Source organism: Elephas maximus, chromosome 13 (assembly GCF_024166365.1).
Source record: "Elephas maximus indicus isolate mEleMax1 chromosome 13, mEleMax1 primary haplotype, whole genome shotgun sequence".
Lineage (NCBI taxonomy): Eukaryota > Metazoa > Chordata > Mammalia > Proboscidea > Elephantidae > Elephas > Elephas maximus.
Genome location: NC_064831.1, coordinates 82815930 through 82842629, shown reverse-complemented (window position 1 = coordinate 82842629; position 26700 = coordinate 82815930). Strand labels below are relative to the sequence as shown.

The window sequence follows — 26700 nt, the reverse complement described above, 5'->3', positions numbered from 1 at the left end:
GATCGGCGGTTTGCATCCACCAGCTGCTCCTGGTGGGGCAGTTCTACTCTGTTGTATAGGGTCACTATGAGTTGGAATCAACTTGACAGCAATGGGTTTGGTTTTGGTTTCCTAGAAAGCCAAGTAAACCAAGAAAGGTAGAACACGATTCCAGAACCCACTTTCCAGCCTGGCCTCTGCCCCACTGTGCAGGGAAGTAGGTGCTGTGGGCAGTGACAAAAATGCTGGGTCCCCTGAGGAGTCATTGATGCCCTCAAGAGTAGCCTGGGCCTTGGGCCAGACTGCCAGGGGCATAGTTGCCCATCGCCTGCCCCCCCCCCCCACTTACCTCAACCCAGCATCTGTCTCTTAAAATGGTTTCAACAAGTAATAGAGAGGCAAACGCCAGTGCCATAGGAATCTCAGCTTATTCCAATTTGGACGGGCCCAGTCGTACCCTAGGGTTGGTGTCACCCAGTGTGGTAGCTTATGGTGCCACCCGCCCATCATGGACCTCCTCCCATACCAGATTGTGCAGAATTCTTAGTAATGTTTTTTGTACTAAAGTTACTCATAAATTGTAATCCTCGTGCATCATTGAATGTAATGACAGTAGTAGCTATATAAACAACCAGTAAAACTAAAATCACACCTCTAAATTACAGTATATGCACAGCCTAAATGTGTTTACATTTACATAGTTTCATTTGGTTAAAGTGGAAATTTAGTAAGAAAACATTAGAATTTGAAGTAAAAATCTTTAAGAACTACATCAAAATTATGTTTAACATTTAACTTTACCATTGCATGAAATACATTAATGGATTAGATTTGCGTAATCAATAGCAGCCCAAATAATGGAAAAGTTGTAGACAAATCCATGTGGAAATATATTCATAAATGAAATAACACCATAAATGTAAACAGGAACAAATATAACATAAGCGTTGCAGCTCCTAGTGAACATCTCGACTAAATCAGAACTTCCCTTTCATGGCCTTCAAAGCTACGAACTTGTGAATGACTTCACGAAAATCAATGCCTTTTGATAACTCACTTTTTAATATGTCACTATTTTTTGAAACCATAATTCAAACTTAAACCCTGAAAGGTCCATTAAAGTCAGATATGCATTTGCAAGACAGTGATGTTTCTAAAGATAATTAAAAAGACTAAAATTAAAAAAAACTGAATTTAAGATTTAAGTTATATTTCTAAACATATGTCAAGAAACAAAGCATTTCCTCTACTTCATGTTTTAGACTGTCAGTTTCTATAGTTAGCAAAGGGTTTTATAATCAATATTGTTACACATGTAAGTTTATTATCAATTTTAATCATAGACTAATATGTGATATAGTTGTGAATTGCTTAAATGTAATATTTCTTCCTCCATGGGTGACCCTGCTGGTATCTGAATACTGGTGGCATAGCTTCCGGCATCACAGCAACACGCAAGCTCCCACAGTACGACAAACGGAGAGACATGTGGGGGTCATCCGTGGAGGACAGGTTTCAGCTGAGCTTCCAGACTAAGACAGACTAAGACGAAGGACCCGGCAGCCTACTTCTGAAAAGCATTAGCCAGTGAAAACCTTCTCTGATATAGTGCTGGAAGATGAGCCCCCCAGGTTGGAAGGCACTCAAAAGATGACTGGGGAGGAGCTGCCTCCTCGAAGTAAAGTTGACCTTAATGACGTGGATGGAGTAAAGCTTTCGGGACCTTCATCTGCTGATGTGGCATGACTCAAAATGAGAAGAAAGAGCTGCAAACATCCATAAATAATCGGAACCTGGAATGTATGAAGAATAAATCTAGGAAAATTGGAAACCATCAAAAATGAAATGGAATGCATAAATATCAATATCCTAGGCATTAGTGAGCTGAAATGGACTGGTATTGGCCATTTTGAATCGGACAATCATATAGTCTACTATGTGGGAAGAATGACAACTTGAAGAGGAATGGTGTTGCATTCATTGTCAAAAAGAACATTTCAAGATCTATCCTGAAGTACAACACTGTCAGTGATAGGATATATATCCATATGCTTACAAGGAAGACCAGTTAAGACGACTATTATTCAAATTTACGCACCGACCACTAGGGCCAAAGATGAAGAAATAGAAGAATTTTATCAGCTGCTGCAGTCTGAAATTGATCGAACATGCAATCAAGATGCATTGATAATTACTGGCGATTGGAATGTGAAAGTTGGAAACAAAGAAGAAGGATCAGTAGTTGGAAAATATGGCCTTGGTGATAGAAACAATGCTGGAGATCAAATGATAGAGTTTTGCAAGACCAACGACTTCTTCATTGCACATACCTTCTTTCACCAACATAAACGGCGACTATACTCATGGAACTCACCAGATGGGACACACAGAAATCAAATTGACTACATTTGTGGAAAGAGATGATGGAAAAGCTCAATATCAGTCAGAACAAGGCCAAGGGCCGACTGTGGAACAGACCATCAATTGCTCATATGCAAGTTCAAGCTGAAACTGAACAAAATAAGAGCAAGTCCATGAGAGCCAAAATATGACCTTGAGTATATCCCACCTGAATTTAGAGACCATCTGAAGAAGAGATTTGACTCATTGAACACTAGTGACTGAAGGCCAGATGAGTTGTGGAATGACATCAAGGACGTCATCCATGAAGAAAGCAAGAAGTCATTGAAAAGACAGGAAAGAAAGAAAAGACCAAGATGGTTGTCAGAAGAGACCCTGAAACTTGCTCTTGAGCATTGAACAGCTAAAGCAAAAGGAAAAACTGATGAAGTAAAAGAACGGAACAGAAGATTTCAAAGGGCGTCTCGAGAAGACAAAGTAAAGTATTGTAATGACACGTGCAAAGAGCTGAAGATGGAAAACCAAAAGGGAAGAACACGCTCGGTGTTTCTCAAGCTGAAAGAACTGAAGAAAAAATTCAAGCCTCAAGTTGCAATAGTGAAGGATTCCATGGGGGAAAATATTAAACAATGTGGGAAGCATCAAAAGAAGATGGAAGGAATACACAAAGCCATTATACCAAAAAGAATTGGTCGATGTTCAGCCATTTCAAGAGGTAGCATATGATCAGGAACCGATGGTACTGAAGGAAGAAGTCCAAGCTGCTCTGAAGGCATTGGCGAAAAACAAGGCTCCGGGAATTGATGGAATGTCAACTGAGATGTTTCAACAAACGGAGGCAGCACTGGAGGTGCTCACTCGTCTGTGCCAAGTAATATGGAAGACAGCTTCCTGGCCAGCTGACTGGAAGGGATCCATGTTTATGCCAAGAAAGGTGATCCCAAGAAAGGTGATCTAACCGAATGTGGAAATTATAGAACAATATCATTAATATCACACACAAGCAAAATTTTGCTGAAGATCAGTCAGAAACGGCTGCAGCAGTATATCGACAGGGAACTGCTAGAAATTCAGGCCCGTTTCAGAAGAGGATGTGGAACCAGGGATATCATTGCTGATGTCAGGTGGATCGTGGCTGAAAGCAGAGAATACCAGAAGGATGTTTACCTGTGTTTTATTGACTATGCAAAGGCATTCGACTGTGTGGATCATAACAAACTATGGATAACATTGCAAAGAATGGGAATTCCAGAACACTTAATTGTGCTCATGAGGAACCTTTACAAAGATCAAGAGGTAGTTGTTCAGACAGAACAAGGGGATACTGATTGGTTTAAAGTCAGGAAAGGTGTGTGTCAGGGTTGTATTCTTTCACCATACATATTCAATCTGTATGCTGAACAAATAATACAAGAAGTGGACTATATGAAGAAGAACAGGGCATCAGGATTGGAGGAAGACTCATTAACAACCTGCATTATGCAGATGACACAGCCTTGCTTGCTGAAAGTGAAAAGGACTTGAAGCACTTACTAATGAAGATCAAAGACCACAGCCTTCAGTATGGATTACACCTCAACATAAAGAAAACAAAAATCCTCACAACTGGACCAATGAGCAACATTATGATAAATGGAGAAAAGATTGAAGTTGTCAAGGATATCATTTTACTTGGATCCACAATCAACAGCCATGGAAGCAGCAGTCAAGAAATCAAAAGACACCTTGCATTGGGCAAATCTGCTGCAAAGGACCTCTTCAAAGTGTTAAAGAGCAAAGATGTCACCCTGAAGATTAAGGTGCACCTGATCCAAGCCGTTGTATTTTCAATTGCCTCATATGCATGTGAAAGCTGGACAATGAATAAGGAAAACCAGAGAAGAATTGATGCCTTTGAATTGTGGCGTTGGCGAAGAATATTGCATATACCATGGACTGCCAAAAGAACGAACAAATCTGTCTTGGAAGAAGGGCGGCCAGAATGCTTCTTAGAGGCAAGGATGGTGGGACTGCGCCTTACATACTTTGGACATGTTGTCAGGAGGGATCAGTCCCTGGAGAAGGACATCATGCTTGGCAGAGTACAGGGTCAGGGGAAAAGAGGAAGACCCTCAACGAGGTGGATTGACACAGTGGCAGCAACAATGAGCTGAAGCATAACAATGATTGTAAGGATGATGCAGGACCGGGCAGTGTTTCATTCTGTTGTGCATCGGGTCGCTGTCAGTTGGAACCGACTCGACGGCACCCTAACAACAACAACAACAACAACAACAACAACTCCCTTTATAAATCCCAAAAAACCTATGCTGTCGAGTTGATTCCAACTCATAGCGACACTACAGATCATAAATTTGTGCTTCCGTAAGCAATTAATGAGAGAGTCTTTTCCCCCACATCCTTGGCAACAGGATGTTTTCAGATATTTTGATTTTCAGTAAATTTATAGGTGAAAAAGAGGATCTCTGTGAAGATTAAATTTGCATTTCTCTTACCGTGTTTGAGACTGGGCATTTTTTAATGGTTAAAAGCCATTTGTAGCTCCTATGTGTGTGTGTGTGAACTGCCTATTTTATGTCCTTTGCCCATTTTTCAATTAGATCGTTGGTCTTTCTAAAAATAATTAATTTTATTTATTTTTTGATGATAGACTGTTGGTCTTTTTTTTTTTTCTTTTTTACTGATTAGTAGGAATTCTTTAACATGGTAAAAGAGGCTAGTTCTTCATCTGTAATGTGAGTTAGAAGCATTTTCCCGAGTTTATCGTTTGTGTTTTCACTTAAAAATTTTTTTTTTATGTGTTTCAATTCAGTATCCTTTTTATGGTTTTTTGGACTTTGCCTGTGTTTTCTTCTAGTACTTTTATGGTGTTATTTTCTACATTTAAATCATTGATTCATCTAATTTATTCTGGCATAAAGTATGAGATATGAATGGCTACCAACACAGCATATTGAATGGGTTACCTTTTTCTTTACTCGTTTGAAGTGCCGTCTTTATTCTATACCAGATTCTAGTCGTACTTGGGTTTACTTCGGACCTTTCTATTTTGCTACAATATCTGTTGATATGGCAGCGCCGCTGTGTTCAGTTACTGTGGTTTTAAGCATATTTTACTATTTGGTAAGGCCACTTTCCCTTCTTTACTCCTCTTTTTCAGAATTTTTCTGGTTATTCTCTATGCTTTTTTTTCTTCTTCTTTTTCTTCTATGAACTTTGGAATCAGCTTGTCTAGATCACCAACAAAAATCTATCAGTATTTTACTGAATTTCATTAAGCTTATAGATTAATTTAGGAGGCCTGACAGCTTCACAAAGTTGAAACTTTCTAGTCAAAAGCATGGCGTGATTTTCTTTTGTTGACACAACCTTCTTGTTGGTTGCTTTTTGTCATGGCCGTCAGTGGCTGGCAACCAAAGGAACTTGCAGTTGCCTGTCTAGGTACCTGAGCAGTATCTGTTGAGAGTCTCCTTAGTGTGTGGGAACATCCAGATGTCTGAGCTGAGTTTTCTGCCCTCATTTTGATAGACCTGGGTTTGAGTACCACTCGCTGGGGCAGGTCACACTGTGCCTGCTGGCCTTGGTTTCTTTAACTCAATAATGGGTATAATCCCTTTGTGACAGGTTGGAGGCTGCAATGAGATAATGAGTGAAATACCTGGTACTAAATGGTTGCCCATCGTGGTGGCTGCTGTTACTGTCATGCCCAGTGGAGCAGATGATACAGGAAGGCCACACATGCTACCAGGGTCACATGAAGACCTGCCCAGCAGCAATGATGGTGCCCGTGGATGGAGATGATGGGGCTTTAGGAGTCCGAAGAAGGGTGTTGTGGATTAAATTATTATCTCCCAAAGAAGATATGTTGAAGTTCTAATCCCTGTACCCCTGAATGGGACCTTATTTGGAAATAAGGTCTTTGCGATGAAGTTAGATTAACATGGGGTCATACTGGAATAGGGTGGGTCTTAATCCTATATGATTGGTGCCCTTATAAAAGGGAAGAGACCCAGAGACAGAGGAAGGATACCTTGTGATCCTGTAGCTACAATCCAAGGAATACCTGGAGCTACCAGAATCTGGGAGACAGGCATGCAACAGGTTCTCCCTCAAAGCCTCAGAATGAATTGACAGGGCTGACTGCATAACTCAGATTCCCAGTCTCCAGGACTGAGACAATAAATTTCTGTTGTTTAAAGCCACCCTCTTCGTGGTGCTTTGTTATGGCAGCCTTTGGTAACTAGTACAAAGGGGACAACCTGGCCTGGTAAAGGTGTCTGAGGAAGGCCTTGTTGGGGGAAACAGGGAAGCTTATGGTTCTACAGAATAAGTAAGGGGGGAAGGCTCCTTGAGGGCCCTCACCAGCACCCCAACTACACAGGCAAGGAGAAGCAACAGATGATGAAGTTAGGCTTAGTGGGAGTGACTTACCCAAAGGCATATAGACCAGGGAACTGCAAAAATGAGACTTGAACCTCAATGTCTGGACTCCCCATTTATGGTTCTGCCTGCCACACCTTAAAACTGAACTTCTAATAATAAACTAACCCTTAAGTGTTTTTTTTTTGTTTGCTTTTGGAAACAGGCCAAGAAAGGAAGGACTCTTTCCAAGTTGGTTGGTGGAGCCATGTTTCTCTGCTTGCCCCGCCTCCTTGTTTGTAAAGGCCGTGCCTTGAGTACTGACTGGGAAACCTGTTTCTGACCATCTGCTGAAAGGTCCTTTGAGTAAACAAACCCTCTGGCTCCAGGATCACATTTCAGAGTAAAAGCATTTTGAACTTCTCTGTTTTGTTAAAAACATGTGTTTTGGTTAAAAACAAAAGGTGCTTTGTCTCTTCAAAAAAAAAAAAAAAATTTTTATTTTTATTGTGGCAAGTATATATATATATCACAAAACATTTTCCATTTCAGCATTTTTTACATGTACAATCCAGTGACATTAATTACATTGATCACCCATCACCACCATCAGTTTCCAAATTTTTTCTATCACCCGTAACAGAAACTCGGTGCTCCCTAAGCAGTGACTTCCTTCTGCCCCCCGCAAACTTCTCCGACCTTGCCTATTCCTGTGGAGCGTGACAGGGAAATTTACTGAAAGATTATCATTTGCCGTCTGTATTAGTAGTTCCTAGGGCTGGGCTGCCAAAGGGTAACTTTGAACAACAGAAGTTTATTCTCTCCCAGTTCTGGAGGCCGAAACTCTAAAATCCAGGTATTGGCAGGGCCGTGCTCCCTCTGAAGGCTCTAGGGAAGAACTGGTTCCAAGCCTCACTCCAGCTGCTGGTGGGTGCCAGCGGTCCTTGGTATTCTTTGGGTTGTAGCTCCCTCACTCCGATTTCTGCCTTCCCCTTCGCATGGTTGTCTTCCTTCTGTGTATCTCTGTCTTTTTGCTTCTTTTGAGGACACCAATCATTGAATTAGAGCCCATCCTATTCCAATATGACCTCATCTTGATTTGATTACAGTTGCAAAGACCCTATTCCCAAATAAGGTCACATTCACAGGTACCAGGAGTTAAGTCTCCACCATATCTTTTTGGAGGACACAATTCAACCCACCAGACCATATTTTCCTTAGGGCCACCTGGGTTAATGGGATCCTGCACCAGAAAAGAAACAAGTGTAGCAAGGGGGCTGTGCTGTTGAGACTGGGATGGCAATACCTTCCCCTTCTCTGTGTCCTGAATCTTCTTCTTCAGGGAGAAGCGCTGAGATTGGACGTTCTCACGTGTTTTTGTCCTACCCGCCCCCATCCCCACGTCCCTCTGTGTTGTTGTTGTTGTGTGCCATCGAGTCGATTTTTGACTCATAGCCACCCCGTGTGACAGAGTAGAACTGCCCAGTACGATTCCTAGGCTGTAATCTTTGTGCCAGCAGGTCACCAGGTCTTTATGCTGTGGAGCTGCTGGGTCGGTTTGAACTGCCAACCCTTCAGTTATCCGCCAAGTGCTTAACTGTTGCATCACCTGTATAGACAGCTGAGAAAACAAGCTCCGTAAGCAGAAACACTGGGTCATGAACCCAACTCTGACCTTAAACCTGGGCTTTTTCTAGGTGCTGTGTCCTCAAGCTGTGTGCGTCTCTGGGTGAGATGGGGCCTCGGTCCACAGGCTGACCCCTTGTCTTAGTCATCTAGCGCTGCTATAACAGAAATACAAGTGGATGGCTTTAACAAAGAGAAATTTACTTCTTCACAGTAAAGTGGCTAAAAGTCCAAATTCAGGGTGTCAGCTCCAGTGGAAGGCTTTCTTTTTCTGTCGGCTCTGGAGGAAGGTCCTTGTCCTCAATTTTCCCCTGGTAAGGAGCTTTTCAGGTGCAGGGACCCCGGGTCCAAAGGACGCGCTCTGTTCCTGGTACTGCTTTTTTGGTGGTATGAGGTCCCCAACTCTCTGCTTGCTTCCCTTTACTTTTATCTCTTTAGAGATAAAAGGTAGTACAGGCCACACCCCAGGGAAACTCCCTTTACCTTGGTGGTGCGGAGTGGGGGTACGGAGTGGGCTTGCAGTTAGGAGTGAGTAGAGAATAGCAAGGAATAGCAAGGAAGGCCTCCAGGTCTTGCCTCTTGGCAAGCATGATAGAGTTCAAGGTGACCTGCCAGGGAGGTCAGTGCTGGGGCAGCCCTTGGCCCTCTTGAGCAAAACAGGGAGGATATGCACTTACGATGCCCTTTGATTTGGGGTTTCTAAATGAACTCCAGAGTCTATGCTCTTAAGCGTCATGCCCTCCTGCCTTCATGTCACATTTAAAGCAACGAGTGGCTGTAACACTGCCACTGTTGCCGACCACGGAGGCGTGGCAGCAGACCACGGGGTGTAGAGTGCAAGCCTGCTAGTCTCCAGGTTGCCTTAGGTCAAACTCCAGCTCTGCCACTTCTTAGCTATATGGCCGTGGCAAGTTAACCTCTCTGATCCTCAGCTTCCTCAGTCATAAGAGAAGGATAACAGCATGTGCCTTAAAAAACAAAAAACCAGTCACTATTGAGCTGACCTCATCTCACGGTGACCCATGTGTGTCAGAGTAGAACTGTGTTCCATGGGCCTCTCAGCAGTTGACTTTGCAGAAGCAGATTGCCTGGCCTTTCTTCCGAGGTGCCTCTGGGTGGACTTGAACCACCAACCTTTTGATGAGCAGCTGAGCACATTAACTGTTTGCACCACCCAGGCACTCCATGTACCTTTTAGGGTTATCTGTAAGTTAACAGGAGGCCTGGTAGTACAGTGGTTAAGTGCTTGGCTGATAACCGAAAGGGAGAAATATGTGACAGTCTGCTTCCGTAAGGATTACAGCCTTGGAAACCCTATGGGACAGCTCTGCTCTGTGCTAGAGGATCGCTGTGAGTCAGAATCGACTCGAGGACAGTGCGTTTTTGGTTTGTAAGCTTCATGTGAGATCATGCATGCAGATTGCTTAGTCGGCCCCTAGGAAGCACTCAACTACTATGGGGCATTATTCATATAAAAAGGCACGTTATAGCATCCCCATTCAGAGAAGAGAGAGTGTGGACTCAGGGAGGATCTTTAGGCTTGGAGCGCCCTCTGTTTTCCCTTTATCTCATGCTCTCCCTGAGGCAGGGAGGCATTTCTCTCTGATCCCAGTAGACTCAGGCTCCAGGATCCGACGGTCTGCTGGAAGCGCTGACTGACTCTGCTCATCTGTTCCCTGCTTCTGAGTGGCACACAGCGAGTGCAGGAAGGGCAGGCCTATTCATTTGAGAAAAATGTGCAAAGATCCCCTCACCCCGCTCCACCTGACTCCTTTGTACAGGGCTCTCGTTAGTGCAGCTGGATTTTTCCATCCCTTGCTAGGCGTCTTCTCCAGGGTAACTCTGCTTAGAACGTTCCTGAGTGTCTTTGAACTTCTCAAACATCTCAGTTTTCTCTTGTTCACATGCCCAGCGGCGAAACAGCATAAATTGCTTTTCTTTTGTGAAGGGTGTTGTGTCTCAGAGAGTTGATTGTTTGAGGTGTAATTTCTTCAGCTCATAACGTCAAACCTGCCATTGGAAGCATGCATGAGGGCCCTGGCTAATGGCCTTTACCATGATTGCAGGGTTTCAAATTATTTTCTGGAGTCATGTGTTTGGAAAGGCTGGCCAGCCTTGATAGGCATTGAAGCATTGTAGGCCCCAGCAGTGTAGAAGTTAGTGTTTATTTCCAGCTTCTTCCCTGGGTAAGTGTTTTTAAGTGCTTATCTGTCAGTTTGTCCTACTGTGGTGGCTTGTGTGTTGCTATGATGCTAGAAACTATGCCAGACTAGATGCTAGAAGCTTCCAGACTAAAATAGGCTGGGAAGAAGGGCCTGGCGATCTACTGTGAGAATCAGCCAATGAAAACCTTACGGATAACAACAGAACATTGTCTGATATAGTTCTGGAAGATGAGCCTGTAGGCCGAAAGCACTACACGATAGCCGCAACAATGGACTCGAGCATTCCAATGATCATGAAGATGGCACAGGAGTGGGCCATGTTTTGTTGTTAGACGTAAGGTCACCACGAGTCAGAGCTGACTCCCGAGCAATTCACAATGTCAATGACTTTAGCCCAATCGGTTAGTGATAAGATCATAAGATTCTATAAACAATCAGGAAGAAGGAAGATGATTTCCTAGGTGTGATGGAGATTTACTCCCATGAGGCTGAGCTGAAGTCGGAGCCTCTGGAACCTTCCCCCAGAGTCAGCAGTCAGTTCCTGCCTCAGGGCCAATGACTGACTGAAACTTCATGCTAAAAGTGTACAAGGAGGTTGACCAATCAGATTTTGCGTTTTCCAGGCTTCATGATACCTGAAAACGAAACTCCTCACAACTGGACCAGTAAGCAACATCATGATAAAAGGAGATAAGATTGAAGTTGTCAAGGGTTTCGTTTTACTAGGATCAATGCCTATGAAAGCACTAGCCAAGACATCAAATGACATATTGCATTGGGCAAATCTGCTGCAAAAGAGCTCTTTCAATCCTTAAAAAGCAAAGATGTCGCTTTGAGGACTAAGGTGCACCTGACCCAAGCCATGGTATTTTCAGTCGTCTCATACACATGCGAAAGCTAGGCAATGAGTCAGGAAGACCAAAGAAGAATTGACGCCTTTGAATTCTGCAGTTGGTGGAGAATATTGACTACGCTATGGACTGCCAAAAGAACGAACAAATCTGTCTCGGAAGAAGTTCAGCCAGAATGCTCCTTAGAAGCGATAATGGCGATACTTTGTCTCACTTACTTTGGACATGCTATCAGGAGGGACCAGTCCCTGGAGAAGGACATCATGCTTGGTAAATTAGAGGGTCATCGAAAGTGAGGAAGACCCTCAATGAGATGGATTGACACATTGGCTGCAACAACGGGCTCAAGCGTAACAAAGATTGTGAGGGTGACGTAGGACTGGGCAGTGTTTTTTTGTATCATACATAGGGTCGCTGTGGATCGGAACCAACTCAGTGGCACCTAACGACAACAGCAATGATGTACAAAAAAGAGTTACAAACACGTCCAACTCCTTGACCTGAAACCATCTGGACATCGGACTGTTGACATGTCCATAGGAGGTTCCTAAGGCCCTCAGGCTCATGGGACATCGCCTTTTCTAACGCCCTTTGTGCTTGTTCAGGTGTGTCCTGGTAGTGGGCATCCCAGACACAGGGCATGGTAATCAGAGGGGCAAGCCCTGCTCCTTTTCAAAGCCAAGCGCCCTCTCCAAATGGCAGTGTATTATCTGAGCGGGACGTGGGGCTGTTTTCCTGCGAAAGCTGTGGGGCACATCAGGGGTTTGACCCTAGTCACCATGGCTTGAGAATGGGTGTGATTTGTGGCTTTGTCTTGGATTGCTTATGGCATTTAGAGCCATTTCTGGACTGAAATTCCCCCCATGCAGTACTGAAGATGGCATTGGTCAGGGATTGTAGGTGGAGTCCTTGGGTAGCGCAAATGGTTAAGCACTCGATTACTAGCCAGAAGGTTGGTGGTTCGAACCCACCCAGAGGCGCCTCGGAAGACAGGCCTGGTGATGTACTTCTGAAAGGTCACAGCCTTGAAAACCCTATGGAACAGTTCTACTGTGCACCCACGGGGCCTCCACGAGTTGGAATCAACTCGATGACAACAGGGCAGAAGGCAAAGATTTATTTTACTCCTTTGGTGGGAGGTAGAGAGAAGAATCTGTTAAGCGAATGTGGGCCCAATGGTGTTTATAAGGTTAACATTTAAGTACCCATTTAAAGCTTGTTTCCAAAACAATGCTGTCTTAGGGCCATTGGCTAGGTGACACTGGCCATACCCTCTTGGTTTAGCCTCTTACCACTAGGCTTGGCTTTGTCACTGTGCTTCATCCTATGCTCAGGACCCAAGCAGACTCATACCTGTACTAATGTGTGCGTGTATGTGTGTGTGTGTACCTGTGATGAAAGTGGGGAGGAAAAAGTACTTTTTGAGGAGGGTTGGGGATCATCGAACCCTCAATCTTGCCTCTACCTGTCCCTCAAAGTCTTACCCATTTTCTCTACCCAAAAAGAACCCCGAAGAGCATGCAGTACAGGCCATATAGGCAGTATAGTTTGCTACATGTCAGACAGCCACTGAGGTTTTTTTTTTTTAAATGACACTTTGGTACATCAGATTTTTGGTAAGTCACACTACATGGGGCAAAGCAAGTTGCTATTGCTAAGACATTTTTAGGAAGTCTGAAGGGGGGACTTCTGTTTTCACTCATTTTGCAAATTTATTGAAGAGTTTCTCTGTGCTGGGGACAAGGGAATCTCGAGTGTGTCCTTGATGTGGTCTGTACCCGGGAACAGCTTACAGTCTGCGGGAAGAATGTTTAGAGAATATGATCCTTCCGTGTTCCCATTTATGATTTTTGGGGGGTGACTAGTTTCTCATATAAATTTATATATTTAAATTTATATTTATAAAAAGTTGTTGTTGGGTGCCATCGAGTCGGTTCCAACTTACAGGGACCCCGTGTACAACGAACGAATCACTGCCCAGTCCTGCGTCATCCTCACAGTTGTTGTTATGCTTGAGCCCATTGTTGTAGCCATAGTGTTAATCCGTCTCGTTTTGGTTTGGGTTTTTGTTTGTTTTATAAAAATATAAGCATATTAAAAAAAAAGAGGGATACCAGAGAATACAAAGCATTTGGGAAGAAGTTCAAGGTAGTGGAGAAATAAAAGCAACAGTAGTTGTAATGTGAGCAGCACTCCCGGGTGGTATCATAAACTTTCAGCCTTGCTCTGATAAATATTGCATTCTTAGTGCAGAGCTATGTACGCCCATGACTAAGGCAGCCTACCTCAGCACCTCCCCTGTGACCCATAGTGACCCTCTGCTATCCCGAAGGTAAAAGTTGATTGTCATAACTCCCTATCCTCAGAAATCCTCGTGATGAAAATATTGACTCATTTTTACAAGTCTTTGCCATACAAAAGAGAACACACACATTTAACTTCTATTTGAGTGGCACCAGCGATTTGTGCTATCCTACTAACCTGAAGGTTGGTGTTTCAAACCCACCTCATGGCACCGTGGAGGAAAGTCCAGATGATCTGCTTCCATAACGATTACAGCCAAGAAAACTCTATGGAGCAGTTCTGCTCTGTAACATGTGGGGCTGCCATGAGTCAGAATTGACTCGATGGCAACAGGTTTGGGGTTTTTTCTGGTTTCTTGTTATTACTAAGAGTGAAACCTAACTTGTGCTGAGCGCCTGTTGTGTACAGGCTTGTTAAGTGCATCATCTCAGATTCCCCTTGCCTGTGAGGGACAGTCCTATTATCATCCCATCTTATTTATTTATTATTTTAAAGAGAAACATGAAATACTTATTGAGGAGTACCCCGTACACCCCAGAATTACACAGGGCTGGTGACACTGATGAATGTTCAGTGGCGGCACAGAGAGATGGCGAGATTTGAATGTACAAAATACTGATTGCTTGATGATTCCCACCAGCTTGTTTCCTGCAGTTGCTTGCAACATGGGGCGAGAGGAAAATAACACATAAAAATTTGTAGGCTACGTCGCATGCAAAATGGGGCGGGCGATGGGCTAAATGAATGAGGTGTCTCCTTCTTCCATTCATAAATGTGAGAGCTGCTTAATGAAGTCATCTGTTTGAAACCAGGACCGTGACTATAGCATGCCATTATTAAAAATGCCAGGATTTTCAGTTCAACTTTCACACTAGCCATTCTATTTGGTTTTCATTTAAGATCTCAAGGGCAGTGCCACCCACTAGGATTTTTCTCTATAACAGTATTCAAAGTGTATAAAATAGAGATCCTTTAAGTAAATCAGAGGAAAAGATTGCCCAATTTGAAACGACTTAATGCTATTTAAGGTTTCAAAGTTTCTCTGTAAATGAGTGCCTTAGAGACTATATTAAATTTCATTTACTCCCCTGAACGTTATCGTCACATTTTCTTTATTGCTTAGCATCGGATTTTAATTTTATATTGTTATTGTTAGCTGCCTTCGTGTTGATCCCTGACACACGGTGACCCAATGTACAACAGAACCGAACGATGCCGTCCTGCACCACTGCCACAATCGGTTGTAAATTGGACCATTGTGATCCATAGGGTTTTCATTTGATTTTTGAAAGTAGATCACCGGGCCTTTCTTGCTAGTCCATCTTAGCCTGGAAGCTCCGCTGAAACCTGTTCAGCATCGTAGCGGTAGCCAAGTCTCCACCAACAGATGGGTGGTGGCTACGCGTGAGGTGCATTGGCCAGAATTAAATCCAGGTCTCCTTCGTGGAAGGTCAGAGTTCTACCACTGAACCATCAATGCTTCGTTATTTTTTTCTTTCTAAATTTTACTTATTTTGTTGTTTATTCCATTTTATTGATGAGGAAGCTGAGACATTGGGAGATTAATGAGCTCATCCATGATCCCACAGGTAGAGTGAACCAGGCTCTGACTCAGAGCCAACCAGGCTGGCACACAGAGCAGCAGTCTCAACACCAGGTTGTGCTGGCTGTGCTGGGGGGCAGTGACCCCCACAACACGACACGGCCAGGGCAGGGGTGGGGGGACAAGGTGAGCCGTGCAAGTGCAGACCTCGATACTACCCTCATTTAGCGTTTTGATGTTCCGTTCGTCATAGATTTTTTTATTTCCATTAATTTTGACTTTTAAAAATATTGCCAAACCCATTGCGGTTGAGCCTAATTCTGACTCATAGTGACCCTATAGGACAGGGCAGAATTGCCCTGTAGGGTTTCCAAGGCTGTAAATCTTTACAGAAGCAGACTGTCACATCTTTCTCCCACAGAGCAGCTGGTGGGCTTGAACTGTGAACCTTTCAGTTAGCAGCCGAGTGCTTAACCACTGCCCCACCAGGGCTCCAAAAATATTGCATTGAGATATTACTTGTCTTGATTACTGAGTATCTTTGCCCCAGGGAAGGTGTAATCATGTCTGTTGCGTGCGTGAAGATCACAAAGGCTTAGTGTAGTCAGCACCTTGCCTGTGGTCCCATGGCTGGTATTAACCAGGTCGGTCTCCTGTGAGAAGCCTCGGTTGCTGAGCAAAGGTAGCCGCGTGGCTTACCTTCAGTGGGGTCCTCAAACTCAGATGGGAGGAAGGGACCCTAACTCAGCACTGGCCGCCTGTGCCAGGTCCTCCCTGGCGAGGGCTGGGGCTGGCCCCTTCTCTCCAAGCTGTATTCTCATGACTGGGCTTCTCCTCTTCCAGGTCGGGAAAGAGGTTAAAGAAGACCCGGAAATATGACATTATCACCACTCCAGCTGAGCGGGTGGAAATGGCCCCGCTGAATGAAGAGGACGATGAAGATGAAGACTCCACAGTATTTGATATCAAATACAGGTATGGGGTAGGCTTCTGGGCGGGGGGCTGATGGGATGGCTCACCTTTGCAGACACCACCAGGCCAGGTGTGTTGTCCTTGTGTTCTGGTTCTTTGGTTAAGTGCTCAGCCTTGGGGGGTTCCGCGGATGGAAGGGATCTGCTCTGACCCCTTCCTAGAAATGCACTGCAGCCAGAAGCCAGCAGAGAGGCGCTTATTCCCAACTTTCCCCAACCTGACAGCACTTAGAAGTCAGATTTACAGGAGGAAAAGTGGGACTGAAGTTCAGATAATGAGGCTGTCACGCACCGGCTCTGGGGGAATCCCAGCCAAGTGGCCGCATGCCTGTCACATAACGCGCACAGAAACGGAACTTGGAGCCTTGCAGAAGTCGACAGCTGAGGGCTTATGGGGGACTTCTGCTTGGAGTGAAAATCACTGATGGGCTCCAAAGACAGGTGTGTTTCCTAAAAATAGTCTGTAGCAGAGTCAGAATGACTTTGTGGCTTCAGGATTGTGGTGTGGGTTTTCGGATCCTTTTGGGATGTACTTTGAATATGTGGATTCTACAGTGTAAGAACTGGGGTGAGTGTAATGTAGAGATCAGGGCTTGAAGACCCAGAGAGTGGGGACATTGCTTGTCTAAGGTCCCAATTGGTTAGCAGCAACCCACCCAAGCCCATTGCCTTTGAGTTGATTCTGATTCATGTGCCCCTTGTGTTACAGAGTGGAACTGCTCCACAGGAGCGGTTCAAGTCTACCAGCTGCTCCTTGGCAACCCTATGGGGCAGTTCTACACTGTTGTATAGGGTTGCTGTGAGTCGGAATTGACTCAAGGGCCACAGGTTTGGAAGCCCTGGTGGCATAGTGGTTAAGTGCTAACCAAGGGGTCGGCAACTTGAATCCGCCAGACGCCCCTTGGAAACTCTGTGGGGCAGTTCTAGTGTGTCCCCTGGGGTTGCTATGAGTTGGAATCGACTCAGTGGCCCTGGGTTTGGTTTTGGTTAGTCTTTATAGAAGCAGATCACCGTGTGGCACCGCTGGGTGGGTTCAAACTGCCAACTTTTAGGTTAGTAGTTGAGAGCAAACTATTTATGCCACCCAGGGACCTTAGTTAGTATCAAGGGTGGGACAGAAATCCAGGCTGTTTCCAATCCTGAGCTTTTCCTACTTTTCTGCTGCCTCTCCACACCTGGTAAGGCAAGCCCTCTTTTCTGTACCTCCCTGACTTGTTCCTCCTCAGCACTGCCTTGACTCTATTCTTGGCCGTTTGCTCTTCTAGATAAATCAACTTGTCAGATGCAACAAAACAACTTTTGCGATTCTGATTGGAACCGCTGTGACTGTGTAGATCAGTTTAGGGAGAGTCAACACTGGGCTGTGCTGTCAGTTTGCATTTGGCCACTAATGAAAAGATTGGTGGTTCAAGTTCACACAGCAGTGCCTTGGAAGAAAGGCCTGGTGATCTATCTCTGAAAGGTTATACCACTGAAAACCCTGTGGAGCTCCGATCTACTCTGAGTTGGAATCAACTTGATTGTGATGTTTTGTTTTGTTTTTTTTTCTTAACACAATTATGATGTTGGAAAAAGATCTCTGATGGCACAGTGGTTAAGTGCTTGGCAACTAACTGAAAGGTTGGTGGTGTGAACCCACCCAGAGGCTCTGCAGGAAAGACCTGGTGATGTGGGTCCATACAGATTACAGGCAAGAAAACTCCATGGGGCAGTTCTACTCTGTCATACGGGGTTGCTATGAGTCAGAATTGACTTAACAGCCCCTAATGACAACAACATGATGTGGGATCTTCCAGTCCATGAACTTGGAATGACAACAACATGATGTGGGATCTTCCAGTCCATGAACTTGGAATGACTTTACATTTATTTAGTATTTTTAAAATGTCTTTCAGTATCTTTAATCATTTCTCCATAAATGTTTTGTAAATTTTTTAAAGATATATTCCAGGTGTTTTATATTTTGATATCTTTTTCAAAATATCATTTTCTAACTTTGTTTATGGCATCTAGAAATGCAGTTGACTGTTTAAAGTACTGGTTTTGTATCCAGCACCTTTGCTAAATTCTAGTAATGTAAATGCTGGTTCTTTTGGGATTTCTATGTATATATAGGAAACCCTGGTAGCATAGTGGTTAAGAGCTACAGCTGCTAACCAAAAGGTCGGCGGTTCAAATCTACCAGGCGCTCCTTGGAAACTGTATGGGGCAGTTCTACGCTGTCCTATAGGGTCGCTATGAGTCAGAGTCGACTCGACGGCAACGGGTTTGGTTTTTTTTTTTTTAATGTATATATGTAATCTGAGACTAAAAAGAGCTTTTATTCCCCTCAGTCCTTTAACACTTTATTTTAGTCTTTTTGTACTCTTGGCCTCTAAGCCACTGTTAAATAGAAGTAGTGATAATAGGCACTCTGTCTTGTTCTTGATTTTAAAGGTGTACTTTCAGCATTTGACAGCCAAGAGTTGGGTTTGCTGTAGGGTTTTGTTAGATTTTTTTTTTTTTCCAGGAAGTTTCCTTCTATTCATGGTGTGCTAAGAGTTTCGTTTTGTTTTTTTTTAAATCATATAGTTAGTTGTCATGGACTCGTGGAGACCTTAGGTATAACAGAGCGCAGTGTAGCCTGGTTCTATGCCATCCTCGTGATCATTGGTATGTTTGAGTCCATTGTTGTGGTTTTATGTCAGCCTGTTTCACTGAAGGTTTCCCTTGTTTTTGCTGACCCTCAACTTTACCAAACATGATGTCCTTTTCTAGCTACTGGTCTTAACTGGTGATGTGTTCAGGGTGAGCAAGTTGAAGTCTCGCCATTCTTGTTTCTAAGGAGGGTCATGGTTGTATTCCTTCTAAGGTTGATTTGTTCGTTCTTTTGGCAGTCCATGGTATATTCATGAATAATGTCAGATTTTATTAAGTGCTTTTCTAGCTCTGTTCAGAAGATCATATTTTTCCCTTTAACCTATAACGCGATACATTTGTATTTATTGATTTTCTAATGTTAGACCAACTTTGCATGCCTGGAATAGAACCAGTGTGGTCACCTTATCTTTTTATACCCATTGTTATATTCAGTTTGCTAATATTTTCTTTAGGACTTCCCTGTCTCCAGTAATGACTAAAATTGGCCTATCATTTTTCTATTTTGTAATATCCTTGTCAGCCTTTGGTAACAGTTTTATCAGCCTCATAAAATGAATTGGGGCATATTCTTTATTTTCCTTTTCTCTGGAATAGTTTGCATTAGATTGGAATTATTTGTCCTTTAAATGTTTGGTAGAACTTGCTAAAACAGACTGGGCCTGATGCTTTCCTTATGTGAAAAATCTTTTAAAACTATTGATGTTCACTTTTTTTTTTTAAATAATTATGTGACTTTTTAGGCTTTCTCTATTTCTTCTTGGGTCAGTTTTGATGGGTTATATCTTCCTAGGATTTTGTTCATCTTATCCAAGTTTTCAAATGTATTGGCCTAAAGTTGTTCATAACATTTCTCTTATTATCTTTTAATCCTGGCAACATGTGCAGTCACGGGCCCTTCATCATTTTTAATATTGCTTATTTTTGCCTTTTTTCCCCTTAGTAAATCTTGCCAGAAGCTTGTTAATTTTATTAGTCTACACAAAGAACCAGACTTTGGCTTGTTTAATTCTCTCCATTATTATTTTCAATTTTACAGATTTCTGTGTTCTTTCCTTAATCTTTTGTTTTTCTAACATCGTATATTCACGCTTTTAGCTCATTCATTTCCAACCTTCTCTTCTGGTATAAGTGTTTATTCTCTAACTTCATCTACTTTTACTGTCTCCTACCAACTTTCATTATGATTGTCAGGTACTCTGTGTTTGTTTTGAAGAACTGAATTTCCAGTAGCAATTAGGAGCCCCAGTGGCACGGTGTTTAAGCACTTGACTGTGGTCTGAACTCACGAGCTGCTCTGCAGGAGACAGATGTGGCAGTCTGCTTCTGTAAAGATTTACAGGCTAGAAAACCTTATGGGGCATATGTAAGTATTGCTATGAGTCGATTTGACTTGATGGCCATGGGTTTTTTCATAGTGGAAGTTGGTGCTGTTAGTGGTTGAGATAAAGTCAGGACGTATATAAATCTGGAGGTGAGGCATTCCGTACAGGAACACCCTGATTCTTAGGCACAGAAAACCTGAACATTTAGAAATAGCTTTTCTTGTTACAGCTGTAAGGTATGCCCTAGAAACTACAGATAAGGAAGAGGGAAATCAAAATTACGTATCATCTCACTACTTAGCAGTAGCCACTAGAGTCTGCACGAGTACTTATCTGTGGAATTTTTTTTTTTTTTTTAATAAGGGTCCTTGTTATACATGCTGTCCTGTAGCTCTTTTCTCCATTTGAACAGCATATTCAAATAACTTTTCAGGTCCATAAGTAAGGAGGAACAAGAACGTTAAGGACAATTTTATGTTCAGATTAGTGTTTTTGAGAACTTCCCGCTCTGTACAGTGATAACAGTGACAACACAGATGCTGTTTTTTCCTATTTAGATACAGCTCATCTACATTTTTGTTTCCTCTGGGAAATAGACTAGATTTGAATCGGATGTGGCTGGACTGTGACCTAGGGTTATTTCGTGTTTGAGTGGAAAGAGGAAAATCGTGTTTTGGGCACCAGGGCTGTAACCTGCCTCTTGTTATCACGCCTGTGCTTCTCTGATAATGTCTCGTGACTTAGAGGCTGTACCTATCAGTCAGGCTATTTTTCCAGCCAGGGAGGAAATTTAGAGAAAGGAGAAGATGGGAAGGGCTAGGCTTTTGTTGACAGCCTTCTTTTTATGATCCTATCCAACAGGGATGTTTTAATATCTGTGAGACAAGCCCTCCAGTATTTAGGGCCAGATGTGAATTAAAAGAAAAGAAGAAAAGAAGTCTGTAGAAATGAGTTTCCAACTCTGTACTTAAAAAGGCTAATTAGAAGGGAGAAATGATGGCTAAATGGAGTGCAGAGAACCCTGGGGTTTTGAAATGATTCCATGTTTCAAAAGGCGTTTGAATTTTTGTTCTATTTGTTCTGAGCTTGGTTGGCCTAGCGTGCAGTTTGTGGCTGATGTTTTGGGCCTCAGCGTATCCTTGGTTTATTATGGGAGACTTTTGTTATACCCTCTAGGCGTTTCCCAAGGCGAGGCAGATGCCAGCACTTCCGTTTATCTGGCAGGCAGCACTGGCAGCTGTGACAAGTGCAGCCCAAAGGGACGCTGCTGGAAATAGAGCCACTCCTGCCAGCCCTGCCTCCTGCACTGGGAGGGACGGCTGTGTTCTGGGTTTCTTACCTTTGGAAAAGATGTGGCCCTGTGGGGTTGTGGACATGCAGTTTAGAAATGCCTGCCTCCCATCCTGTTGTGGATAGAGCTTCCTGCGGGAATATAATTAGAAACCCATGAGATTTCTGCTGCAACGCTGGGGACTATGCCTGGTGTCTTGTGTCTGGAACAAGGGGCATTCCAAGGCTGTTTACAACAAGAGGCCCCTGAAGGGTAGGCTGGGAGTAGGAGAAAACAGACCTCGCTTGCTTATCCTAAACTCAGGCACAGGTCAGAGTCACCCATTTGAACCCTGTGGCAGCTGCTAAACACAGGGCATTGGGGACGTTGATGGTTCAGTGGTAGAATTCTTGACCCAGGTTCCATTTCCAGCCAGTGAGTGCACCTCATGCACAACCGCCACCCTTCTGTCGGTGGAATCTTGTGTGTTGCTGTGATGCTGAACAGGTTTCAGCAGAGCTTCCAGACTAAGATGGACTAGGAAGAAAGGCCTGGCGATCTACTTCTGAAAATCAGCCAATGAAACCCTATGGATCATAATGACCCAGTCACAGCCAATCATGGGGATGGCGCAGGATTTTGTTCCATTGTGCGTGGGGTCACCAGGAGTTGGGGCCACCTTGAAGGCAGCTAATGATAACAGCAACAAACACAAGGCAGTGACTTCTTGAGGCTGCTTCTTTTTACTAAGGACCTATGAATGGTTGGGCTAGGAGGGCCCTTCTGCCCACCCCGTGCTTCACACGGGTTCTGAGTGGTTGACTTGTTAGGAGCATCGGCGTGTGGACTGCTCCATGAGCAGTGGATGTGCGGACGTTGGGTGTCATGCGCTTCTGAGGGCTGGAAGGAATCAGAGAGGAGCTGGTGACCAGCAGGCACGCCATGGATGCTGGGACATGCTATCTGCACGTGGGGCAGCATCGGAAGTCTTCCTCTGCTAGTGTGAACAAAGATCCACCAGCCCTTTTCCTTGTAAGATGCATAACATCTGTGCTAACAGGGGCATCTCATGTCACATGATGGGTTCTTTGAAAAGCACTATTGGCAATATTGGACAGTTCTCAGTTAAAGTATCATGTTCTAAGTTGTTGTTGTTGGGTGCCATCAAGTCGATTTTTGACTCTTAGTGACCCCAAATGACAGTAGAACTGTCCTGTAGGGTTTTCTAGGCTATAATCTTTATGGGAGCAGGTTGCCAGGTCTTTTCTCCTGTGGAGCGGCTGAGCAGATTCAAACTGCCAACTTTTGGTTGGCAGCCAAGCGCTTAACTGTTGTGCCACCAGGACTCCTTTGTTCTAAGCTAGGGCACCTTGAAACTTTTATGTCTATGAAGATAGAGCATATGTGAACAGGAATTTGTGTGGCCAGAAAAACTTACTGCTAATTTAATCTGATTTATTTAGTTTCTTGCTTCTTTAGGGCTGCATAGTAATCAACAAATAATTAAAAACAGCAGAGATAATCCTAACTAGCAATGCTTTTGCAAAAGCAAGTTGCTTTTCAGATTTGGCAGGCCTGCTGTAGTCTGCTTTGGTTCATATCGGGGCTTTGAGTTGGTTCCAGTCGGTTCACCTATGGCCTCTGGAAACAAGGGCAGCGTATGTGTTGCATAGCAACCAAATCCCTTACACATCGGCTTTTGACCTGAGTAGGAAACAGGCAGCTTTGAATGTGTGCCCATTCTCCATAATCCTGCTAGTAGTCCAATTTCCTGCATTAGGTTCCTGAAAGTTTCCTGGTGTGGGAGACTGGATTATTGGCAGAACTGTGGAGAGTGACATACATTCAAAATTGCGCGGTTGGCTGCCATCTTTGAGCAGGGCACTGCTGCCTGTTTCCTTCCCATTTTTCTCCACTGCTGTTGAGTCGATTCCAACTCATAACGACCCTATAAGACAGAGTCGAACTGTCCTACAGGATTTCCAAGGCTATATTTACAGAAGCAGGCTGCTCCATCTTTCTTCTGTGGAGCGGCTGGTGGGTTCTAACCACTGACCTTTTGGTTAACAGCTGAGCACTTTAACCACTTCGCCGGATATGGGCAAGAGATTTGGTTGCTGTGCAGTCAGTTCACTGCCCTTGTTTTCTTTGGCCGTGACTGAACCATTTAGAACAGGTTTGAAAAGCCCTGGTTCATAGGTGCGTCTCTTCTGGTGTAGTGCCTGGGAGTCAGATCTTGTCATTCTGACCCCATTCTTGGTTTGGTTTTTGAAAGCTACGCCACTCTTTGTCCATCTCCCAACCCTGCCTCCCCAACCTCAGTATTGAGCTGGCAGCCTGTTCAGCGGAAGGCCTGATTGTGAAATCAGACCTGGTCTTAACATTTGAGGCCCTTAGTCTCTTTCTCTGTGTAATGTGGGTGTTTGGGTTCCATGCGTGTCAGTCACTGGAGGTAGCCACCCATCCCCCGACCCAGAGAAGGTGGCAGTTGGATCCTTTAAAAGAGAAAGCTTTCACCTGGCTGCTGTGGATTTACGTTTTTCTTCCTCTAGTACGTTGAGTAGGATACCTTTGTGGTCAACGTGAGAATGCATATCATCTGCTTCTTTTTAAAAGTTTTTATTTGGAAATAGCTTCAAACTTGGAAAACATTGCAAACATTAATACAGTACAGGAAATGCCCTTATGCCCTTTACCCAGATTTTCCTATTGTTACATTTTATCCCATGTTTTATGACGACTCTGCGTGTGTTGTGTGTGTGCACAATTTTTTCTGAACCATTTGAGGGTAAGTTACATATATTGTAAATGCCTTAGTGTATTTCCTAAGAACAGAATATCCATGTTTTTAAATAAATAATTCTGTTGTATGATATTTATATTGTGTTATTATAGTATTATTTTATAAATTCTATTAAATCCTCATTTTTATGTGTGATTATATGATGCCCATGACCAAGCACCTGTAAATGATGGTGGCAGCTCTCTCTTCTTGGATTTTGCCCTCTAAGTTCCTATAGATGATGTCTCAAATGGATTCAGTGAAAACATGTTTCTTGCACCCTCTACGTTGTCTGACACTGCTCATTTCTGGGCTTGTAAAGGTGAGCAAGCTCAGACAAGGGCCTTGCTCAAAAAGAGCTCCCAGTCTAAGCAAGAGACAGACGCGAATCAGCTAGTGAGAAAGACCAGGGGTTGGGAAACTACAGCCCACAGATCAAGTCTGTCCACTGCCTGTTCTGTAAGACCTGCGAGCCAAGAATGATTCTTACATTTCTTTAATGGTTAAAAAAGAACCAAAAGAAGAAAAAATATTTCATGATACATAAATATTTCATGATACAAATATTTCATGATACATGATTCAAGTTTCAGTGTCCACAAATAAAGTTTTATTGGCACACAGCCATGCCCAATCATGAATGTATTGCCTGTGGCTACTTTCACTCCGTAGTGGTGGGATTGAGTAGTTGCCATGGAGACTGTGTGGCCCACGGAGCATAAAATACTCACTCTCTGGCCCTTTACAAGAGGTCCCTGGGTGGTGCAAATGGTTTGAGCTCACCTACTAACTTAAAGGTTGGTGGTTTGAACCCACCCAGTGGCACCGGGGAGGAAAGGGCTGGCAATCTGCTTCTATAAAGATTGTTGTTTCTGGGTGCTGTCAAGTCGATTTTGACTCATTGAGGGACCCAATGTGACAAAGTATACCTGCCCCATAGAGTTTTCTTGATTGTAATCCTTATGGAAGCAGATTGCCAGGTCTTTCTCCTGCAGAGCTACTGGGTGGGTTCGAACGGCCAACCTTTCGGTTAGCAGCCGAGCACTAAACTGTTGAACCACCAGGGCTCTTTCTGTAAAGATTATAGCTGAGAAAACCCTATGGAGCAGTTTTATTTTGTAACACATGGGATCACCATGAATTGGAATTGACTGGATGGCAACGGGACTGGCCGTTTACAGTGTTTGCCGACCCCAGGCATAAACACCTGTAGAAGGGCTAGGAAGGAGAGAGACAAAGGGAAAAGAGGCTGTGTCCTAGGGAGTTTGTGGGGGGAGTCAGGTACTGAAGGAAGGGAAGGAGCTCTCTGGGGAAGTGATGGAGGGAGGGAGTGTGGAATTTTCTTAAAAAAAATTTTTTTTTTATTGTGCTGTAAGTGCAAGTTTACAATTCAAGAGTTTCTCATACAAAAACTTACGCACACATTGTTATGTGACCCTAGTCGCTTTCTCTACAATATGACAGCACACTGCTTCTCTCCACCCTATGATACCTGTGTCCATTCAACCAGCTCCTGTCCCCCCGCCTTCTCTTTTCACCTCCAGACAGAAGCTGCCCACGTAGTCTTACATGTCTACTTGAGCTAAGAAGCTGACGACTCACGAGTATCATTTTATATCTTATAGTCCAGTCTAATCTTTGTCTGAACAGTTGGCTTTGGGAATGGTTTTAGTTTGGGGCTAACAGAGAGTCCAGGGGCCATGTCCTCTGGGGTCCCTCCAGTCTCAGTCAGGGGGTGTGGGATTTTCAAAGGCTGAGAAGATGGCTTTCGTGGCAGGAACACAAGAGGAGGGGAGAAGAGAGCGGCTGGTGAAGGGACAGCAGCGCATGTGTGTATGTGTATGTTCTCACAGTGTGGCTGCAGAATGGAGACTGTTAGAGAGGGGCCCAAATGGGGGAGGGGCTTTGCCAGAAGGCACTGACTCTTGTTCTTCCTTTTCTTTTAGGTAAAACCTTATTCCCAACCTGTTGGCATGCTGTGGAAAGCTGGCCAGCCGCAGCCTGGGGTGTGAAGGACCTGGAAGCTGTCTCGTCCATCCGAGGTGTTGAGACCAAAACAAACTATTTATAGAACTCTGGCACCATAGCGTGCACGACCTTCTGCTCAGAATGCCACCGTGGGGCTTCTTGTTTCCAAATCACCACACCAGAGGCACCTCAGCCACCCTTGGGACGTCTCTTCCAAATGCCACTCCTCCTTCTCCCTCTTTGAAGAGGCTTTTGCCTTGCTAAGGGGTGAAGGGTAGAAACGTTTTTTTTTTTTTTTAAATAAGCAAGTATTGACGAAAGTAAAACAGAACAGGAGGATCAAGAACCTAAAAAAAAACCTGTGGGATATTCAGCTGTACAATTAGGGTTTTGGTACTCTGCTCTCCTGGGTCCAGGTTATGGACGTGTGGCCAGTAGTGGTCTGTTGGCTTGGTCAAGTTCTGGCCTTATTTTCATGACGGCTGTGTGAAATGTCAGAGTGAGAGTGGTCAGAGCTGGTCAGTCCCTACCGGAAGTGTACCCATGTTTGTGGCTCCTT

The 26700-nt window shown here is 44.0% G+C and overlaps 1 protein-coding gene across 1 annotated transcript in view; it reads left to right on the top strand.

Annotated features, from left to right (window-relative positions):
* Positions 1-26441, top strand: part of FAM174B (family with sequence similarity 174 member B) — a 39449-nt gene extending 13008 nt beyond the window's left edge. The window contains exons 2-3 of the mRNA XM_049905932.1: positions 16032-16163; positions 26120-26441. Of these exons, the coding sequence (XP_049761889.1) occupies positions 16032-16163; positions 26120-26123 (136 nt within the window). The 3' untranslated portion in view covers positions 26124-26441. The remainder of the gene's footprint in view (positions 1-16031; positions 16164-26119) is intronic.
* Positions 26442-26700: the final 259 nt, after the last annotated feature.